This window comes from Petaurus breviceps, unplaced genomic scaffold (assembly GCF_028583685.1).
Source record: "Petaurus breviceps papuanus isolate PSGF00001 unplaced genomic scaffold, PetGlider_PUasm1.0 220, whole genome shotgun sequence".
In the NCBI taxonomy this organism is placed as follows: Eukaryota; Metazoa; Chordata; class Mammalia; order Diprotodontia; family Petauridae; genus Petaurus; species Petaurus breviceps.
In genome coordinates this window covers 19761675-19770198 of record NW_027185876.1, presented here as the reverse complement: position 1 = coordinate 19770198, position 8524 = coordinate 19761675, and the positions used below count along the sequence as shown (strand labels likewise).

At 42.0% G+C, this 8524-nt stretch overlaps 1 protein-coding gene across 1 annotated transcript in view; it reads left to right on the top strand.

Moving 5' to 3' along the window:
• Positions 1-1031: 1031 nt before the first annotated feature.
• Positions 1032-8524, top strand: part of TADA1 (transcriptional adaptor 1) — a 19864-nt gene continuing 12371 nt past the window's right edge. The window contains exon 1 of the mRNA XM_069094700.1: positions 1032-1301. Coding sequence (XP_068950801.1) covers positions 1228-1301 — 74 coding nt within the window. The 5' untranslated portion in view covers positions 1032-1227. The remainder of the gene's footprint in view (positions 1302-8524) is intronic.

Below are 8524 nucleotides of genomic sequence, written 5' to 3'. Positions count from 1 at the left end.
TTCTGAGATGTGTCTATCCAGAGTGAACAGTCTGGAAATTACAAGTATACCAACTGCCCCTCCAGGAGTGATTTATGTATCCACCAGCATGAGAGAAGATGCAGTCCAATCCAGACTCACTTTGCGAGCTCCCCAAGTCTCTTCACCTGCCTGCCTCAGTTTCCTTAACTGTAAAATGGCGATAATAACAGCATCTACCATGCAGGTTGTTGTGGGGATCAAGTAAGTATTTGTAAAGCTCTTGGCACAATGCCGGGCACATAGTAGGTGCTTGCTTAATAAATGCTTATTCCCTTCCTTCTCCCTCCTATGTGCCAGGCACCGTGCTAAGTATGCCCTGGGGATCCAAAGAAAGTCAAAAGGCACTCCCTGCCCCCAAGGGGCTTACCACTGAAAGGAAAAGCCCAGCTGTCCATCATCCCCTTCCCTCCACTGGATTCAGGATTTCATTCCCCACAACCAGCCTATTCCAGGAGCCTCCAGCCTGGAGTCCCCGCTGCACCCTGGGGGCTCCTCCCTCCCTCCTATCTGGCATGCACTACTTTCCTTCTGCCTGGTGCCTCTGGGCCTCGAGGGCGTCCTGGCAGCCCCAGTTCCGGGGTCGCTGCCTCGTGCCCAGGCTCAGCCTGCTCCGGGGCAGCTACAGCTCCCCAGGGTTACTTTGTATCTTCTTTGTGTTTTGTACAGACCTGCGACAGGGCGTCCCCAAGTCGCTGGAAGAGCTTACGACGAAAAGCGTCATTTGGAAGCTCTAAGAGTTAATCTTAAATTCGTGGTGAAGATTGTGAGCCGACTAGAAATCATTCAGAAAAAACCAGGCAGATGCTCTAATTTGGCAGCGCAGAGCGCAATGGCAGAGATCGGCAGCTCCAGCCCCGCAGGTGGCGCTGCAGTACGGGAGAGAGGTTTGCAGGTGAACGAGGAGGCGGTGGCTGCAGGGGAACTCAGCGATAGAGTGAAATAGATCACGTGAGGTGGAGGGGCGGGGACAACGGAGAGCACTGGGGCACGCACGCACGCGTGCGCGCACGTACGCGGCTGTCTTTGTACTTCTCGCGATGAAAGGGAGCAAGCTACGAGAACTAAATAAAGGAGGGCTTTCTTGCTCGGCGGGAGGCGGGAGACGGGAGAAGGAAGCTGCTTAGGCCACCCGAGCTCCAGTCTTCTCGGATTGGGTTTTGCGGCTGCACACGCGCGGTTGTTCTGCGGTCGGGAGTCAGGGCAGCGATGGCGACCTTTGTGAGTGAGCTGGAGGCGGCCAAGAAGAACCTGAGCGAGGCGCTGGGCGACAACGTGAAGCAGTGAGTACGGCCGTTGCTGCTGCTCTCGGAGCGCCGAGGCCTGGCCGTGGACCCCCTCCTCCTTCCCTTCCCCCTTCCCCCGCAGGCGCTGCTGACCCCTCCCGGGCCTGCTTGGGCATCTGGGGAGAGAGGAGGGAGGAGGGCATCTTCTCCGCTCCTAGCCGAGGCCTGGCTGCCCCCCTCCCTGTGCCCCACCGGGGCTGGCTGTGTCTCCATGGCAACAACGGGCAGCATCCCCCTCCCTTCAGTCCCCGCCCTGCTGCTGGAGGCCCTAAGGTATTCAGTAAGTAGCCTCCACTGGAGAAGACGGTGGGGCCGGACACCAAGATGAGGAAACCGTTATGGGACTAGAGAATTAATAATAATATAACAATGCCAGCAGCTAGCATTTATATGGCGCTTTAAGGTTTGCAGAGGTCTGTATTAATAGGTAGCATTTGTATATGTTATAAATTTTTACATAAAAGTCAAATGAGATTTTTTTTAAAGTTTAGTACAGGACTTGGCGCGTAGTAGGCGCTACATAAATGCTTATTTCCTTCACCCTTTTATAGCACCTGAAGGTTTGCAAAGTACTTTGACAATAGGTAACATAAATACTTACATATATGTTGAATGAAATAACTGTATAAAACGTTTAGTAAAGAGCCTGGCACATAGTCGTCTTTATATAAATGCATATTTCGTTCCCCTTTATATGGCGCTTTAAGGTTTACAGAATGCTTTAACAATAGATAAATTTATTATAAATACAATTTCACATATATTTCAAATGAGATAATATTTGTAAAAGCACTTAGTGCAATGCCTGGCACATAGTAGGCACAGTATGAATAGTTATTCCCTTCTCCTTTACACCCCCTCCCCCTCCATTTGAAGCTCAGTCCCCTGCCCCCTCCCTCCAGCTTAGAATCTAGCCCTTCTTTTCCATTCCCAAATGCAGTATGCCTAGTCATAAGTAGAACTCTACAGCCCGTCCCCAAAGTCTTAGTAAACTTGAATGATGTCTAAACTTATAGCTGCACTAAGACTTTTGAAACAGAATGCATATCAAGACTTCAAATACTACTTTTTAAATGGAGAACCCATCATACACGGAATCACGAAGTATTATTCTGTTGAAAGTATTTATTGCTCCTTTGTTCATTTGAATGAGTAAATGAATGAATTTTTAAAAAGGATTTATTCAGTACTTACTGTAGTTCAATTAAGTCCAGTGCTGAGGATATTCAGATAGAGCTGTCATGTCATTAATTCAGGAAATCGTTCCAGTGATGCAGATGTGGAAGGCATGTCTGTGATTCTTGTGCACATTCTTCCAAAGTTTGCCAGAAGGGGTCCCAGTGTTCTGAACTGCAGACATAGTACTAGAGTAGGGTGCTAGTGGGACATTGGCTGTTCATATGTCATTCTTCACTTCAGCCTAACTGTGTGACCAACACGTCCTCTCTTCTTTTCTTCAAAGGCGCTCCAGTGGAGTTAGGTGTTGCAGTTTGCTGACATGTAGCTTTTACTAAGTGCCTATTGTGTGCCCAACAATATGCTGAGGATACAGACAAAGGCAGTTTAAAAAAATTAATCCATGCTCTTGGGGAATTCTTAGTCTGATGGGATTTTTGTTCATTCATTTCAGTTGTGTCTAACTCTTTGTGACCCCATTTGGGGTTTTCTTGGCAAAGATACTAGAGTGATTTGCCATTTCCTTCTCTAGTTTATTTTACAGACAAAGAAACTGAAGCAAACAGGGTTAACTAATTTTCCCAGAATCACACAGCTGGTTAGTGTCTGAGGTCACATTTGAACTCATGATCAGTCTTTCTGACTCCGGGCTGGTCACTGACTCCAAACCTAGCAGTTTGAAGGGTGGAGGAAGCAGTAGTGTTTCTTATCTCATTGCCATGCTGCTGGGCAAAACAGCAATAGGCTTTTGCTTTCACCAGAAACTTTGAAGAACTTGGACCATTTTTTGAAAGCAATCTAGCTTGCTTTAATTCTCCTCTTCAACTCTGGACCCAACATAATACATAATACATGTGCATGCATATATAAACATATATCTTTCATCCATACATCAAAATAATTCACAATTCCTTGGAAGTTGTAATAATAGAAATTAGCATATTAAGTAACTGATAATAAATATTAAAGGAGCCAGGGAGATAACTACTCATAACAATTGGACAAGTTCCTTTGCCGCAGAATCCAGGTCAAAGTGGACTCCTTGTACCTGGGATACAAAATAAAAGAGAGAGTCCCTGCCTTGGAGGAGTTTACATTCAAATAGGGGCAGATCAAGTAAGGATGTTTTGGTCTAAGAAGTCCCAAAGATGGTAAGTGAGACTATAGGGCAGTCACTTGACTTACCCTTTCAATGACAATGGTAGTTTTATTTTATTACAGTTCTCTGAGCAGGAATTGGAAGGTTGGGAGCAGGATACAGGTGGTTGGGAGCTGAGTGGTTTAACTTCTCCTGGCAGGGTCTCTGGGAGTCTGGTTTGGAGGATGGGCAGCAATGGCACTGGTGGGAGAAAAAACATGTTGAAGAAACTCCTTGAGGACAGAGACTTTCTGATTTTTGTTTTTGTATCCTAGGGCCTTGCCCACCATCCTGAATAGTTTAGGTGTTTAACACAAAATAAACTTTTGTCCGCAGGCAGGTCTCTTCATTCAAACTTTGAGCCAAAGTTTCTTCATTTGTAAATCCGGAATGATAACTAAGGGGCCGTTTGGGGGGGGGGGGGGGCGGAAGGGGGAGTGGTGTTGTTGTTTTGGGTGAGAAAAGTGCCCTATAAAACTTAGTTCCTGGGGTGACTAGGTGACAAAGTGGATAGAGCACTGGCCCTGGAGTCAGGAGGACCTGATTTCAAATCCGTCCTCTAGCCTAACATGTGCTAGCTGTGTGACCTTGGACAAGTTACTTAACCCCCCACATTCCCCCCTCCAAAAAGCAAAAAAAAAAGAAACAACCAAAAAAACTTAGTTCCACATAATTGTGAGTTATTGTTGGCAAAGCCCTGTGGAGTTGCTGACAGTGGTTCAAACATGAGTAAATAGCGACTTGTGCCCTGTTGGAGATAATATTCTAGTTGGGAATATCAGTTTAAGGCATAGGCAAACACAATACAGAGTAGAACAAGATGGATGCATTTTTGTTGTTTCCAGTTGTGTCCTATTCTTCATGACCCCATTTAGAGTTTTCTTGGCAGAGATACAGGAGTGGTTTGCCATTTCCTTCTCCAGTTCATCTTAGACAGGATTTGAACTCAGGAAGATGAGTCGATTAGTCTTTGTGATTTCAGGCCTGGCACTCTATCCACTGTACCCCCTACCTCTGTGCAGTGTATACAAAGATAAATAGAAAACATACAAGATAAGCATTCATTGATTTGGGGGTATGTTGTGGGATATTAACAACTGGGGAAATAAAAAAAAACTTCTTGAAGGTGGTGGTGCTTGACATTAACCTTGAATGCAGTTAGGGGTTCATGACTGTAGGTGAGGAGGAGAAGCACCTGTGTAAAGGCATGAAGTTGGCAGGTGGAATGTTGTTTATGGGTAGTGTAGAGTAGTTTAGTTTGAGCATAGAGGGGGAATAATGTATAATTTATCCTGCAAGAATAGACTGGAATCAGAGTAAGGAAGGATCACTTTATTTTTTCCGTAAATTTTTTGGTTTTAAATGCAAAATGAGAAAAGAAAAAAATTGCCATGAATACAGCAGATCCTAAGAGAAGATTCAGTATGAAGCAAAAATTTCCATTTCAAGAAAACCTATATAATAAATGCTGCCCAGTTTTTCTTTGCTTCTTTGTTGGTTTTCTTTTGTTCTCTGCTGTGCACTTTTTAACTTTATTTTTCCCTCTCCAACTACCCTGAAGAAGTATGCAATTAAGACACACATACAGCCCTACACATATATGTTAGACCATACTCTGCTTATTTCCTCTTAACGTCTGTTTCTCTGAAGGTGCATAGCATCTTCCTTCATAAGTCCGTTTTTCTATATCAACCAGCTCATCATTTCCTACCAATATTCCAACCTAGTTACATTCTATCTGAGAGATTGACTATGAAATTTTCCCCCCCAATTTACTGCATTCCTTCTATTTTTGGCTACATAGGCTTTTTTTATACAAGAAAATCTTAATTTAAAATAGTTGAAATTATCCTTTTTACACTTCAGTAATATTCTACCCTTTTAATATAGTTTAAGGTCTGATACTGCTGAGTCTGCTTCCTTTACATCTTTTTTCTCTGGTTTCTTTGAAGTTCCTTACCTTTTGTTCTTCTAAATGAACTTTGTTATTTCTTCTAAGTCAGTAAAATAATTTTTTAGTAATTTAATTGAAATGACATTGAATAAATAGGTTAGGTAAAATGGTCATTTTAAAAATTATTTTGGCTTTACCTACCCATGAACAATAAATATTACTTCAGTTATTTAGATCTGAATTTATTTATATAAAAAATATTTTATGTTTATGTTCACATAGTTCCTGTGTTTGTTTTGGCAGATATATGCTCAGGTATTTTATACTGTTTAGGTATTTTAAATGGTCTAACGCAATATTGAATAATATTGCTGACACATAGTGTAGTTTCTCTGTTTTTCACTTTTGATTAAATTTATTTTAACTTTAACTTTGAGATCATGATTACTATCCCTTTTTTTACAAACTAAATTCTGCTCCTGCCCTTTATTCTGTCTTTGTGTGTCTCTCTCATTATGTTTCCTGGAAACATGTTGAATTCAAATTTTTAATGTTTCCATTTTCATTTACATTCTAAGCTGCAATTACTTGTGTATTTTTCTCCTTCGTATTTTTCCTTGCTATCCTTCTCATCTTATTTACCCTATCCCTTCTCACTCCTCTGCTTTTCTTCTACCAGTTACCTTACCCTCCTATTCCTTAATCTACCCACCCCTGTAAGAGTCCTTTCCTTATCTTCTCCCCTGACCCTATCCCCTTGCCTTCTTATTTCTTTTTTAATTTAGAAGATTTTTATACCATTCTAGATATGTCTGTTGTTTCCTCTTTAAGCCATTCCCTTTGAGAGTAAGGGGAAGGATCACTTCCAGCTGAGCACTCTCTCTGGGGGTTGGATAGATCAAGGAGAGAGCTTCATGAAGAAGGTGTCATTTAGGTTGTTCCTTGAAAAATGTGTGGGATTTCCACAAGCATAGATTGGGAGAGGGCAGTCTAGGAGTAGGGAATGAGGTGAACAAATTCACTAATGCAGGGAAGCCTCTATTTCCCTTGTTCAGGGTAATCTCTAGTGTAATCCAGTTGGAGTATAGATTACATGAAAGAAAGCAGCATAAAATAACTTTGAATGCCAAGCGCTCAGTAGTGTGTATTCTGTGAGGAGAGGCGGAGGATTGTGCAGAGGATTGATATGATTATAATTGTATATTAGAATTCTGACAGCTGTGAGTAAGATGGATTTTAGTGGGGGAAAGACAAGTCAGGAGGCAATTGCAGTAAGTAGATCATTCAGTAGGTAATGAGGCCTGAAACAGTACTGTCACTCTGGGAATGGAAAGGAGCATGCACATTTGGGAGAGATCACAAGGAGAATGTGCAGGATTATTAGATGGGGGTGGAGTGAGAAAGAAAGAGGAGTCAGCATTTTATGGCTGATTGGGGGAAATGGTGGTAAATCAAAAGAAATGGAATTCAGGAGCAGCAAAAATGATGGGTTTGGTTGTGGACACATTGAGTTTGAGGTACCTGTAAGTGATCCAGGCAGACAGAAATACAATGAGTCCAAGACTGTTAGGCGGTAGAGTACAATGGAAAGACTTTAAATGTCAGAAGACCTGGCTTCAAGTCCTGCTACTCTGTAAACTCTGCCACTTTATTCTCAGTTTGATCTTGGGCATATTGCTTAAACTCTGGGCCTCTGAAATGAGCGGGTTTAAAGAGATGACTTCTGAAGCAATTTCCAGCTCTAAGTTTGTGATTCAGTGATAGAGATAGAGATGAGTCATCTACATACATAAAGTTATTACTTGAAACTATGTGAGTTGGATCCCCAAGAGGGAGAGTGCTGATAAAATCTCTTTGACCTTTTGTATATTGCATTTGCATAAACATTTCTTCATGTCATGAGGGAATATGTTCCCTCCTCATCTTGGTCACTCCCTTCTCAAGTCATCTGCCATCTCTTTTCTTCCCTTATACTCCTCTTTCCCCCTCAAATTTTTCCAAAATTCTTTCAATGACTTCTATACACCTATTCACCTTATATTATACTTCTCTATATACATGTCAGGGAGCATCTAGATGGCTCATTGGATAGAGCTTTGGGCCTGGAGTCAGAAAGACCCAAATTCAAATGTGGCCTCAGACACTCACTAACTATGTGAGCCTGAGCAAGTCACTTAACCTGTTTGCCTTAATCCATTGGGGAAGGAAAAAGCAAACCACTCCAGTATCTTTTCCAAGAAAAGCCCATGGACTGTACAGTTCATGAGGTCACGAAGATTTGACACAATAATAGCCCCAGAAACAACAATAGATTTGTGAAAGTCTCCCCTCCCCCTACTTAATGTAATCAAAGGTATAACTGTAGTAATGTACCTGATAACAGGTATGGGGGGCAGGGGGAAAGGGGACATTTACCTGTAAAGCAAACTAGGAGAGTATAGCCATTAGAATAAAAATTTAAAGCACCTGCCCTGGAGTCAGGAGGACCTGAGTTCAAATTTAGCCTCAGACACTTAACACAGAAACTAGCCGTGTGACCTTGGGCAAGTCACTTAACCCCAACTGCCCTCCAAAAAGCAAAAAAAAAAGAATAAAAATTTTAAAAGACTCAATGCCAAAGCACAAACTTCAGTCATTAAATGTTTGGCAGTTGCTGTATGTCAAAGAACCAAGACTTCCTTAGCCCGTAAAGGGATTATTTTCCAAAAAGCCTGTAACTTTATTAGTAGTTCTAAATTCAGGAGCCCTTCATTCTCTTAATAGCAAGGACTGAAATGACAAGTAAGGTGTTCTGAACCTTTTCTAGTTCCTTTAGCCCTTAGTTTTCATACCCTGTATTCCATATTAAAAGAAATAAATTCTAGAGTTTTCCATGCATATACACTCAAAAATCTACCTAACTCTGTCTTCAGTATGAAAGACAAATCCTAGAAATTATCATTCATATACACGTAAGAAGCAAAATAAAGTGTTGATTTTTTTTTTTTTTTTGCTTTTTGGAGGGCACTTGGG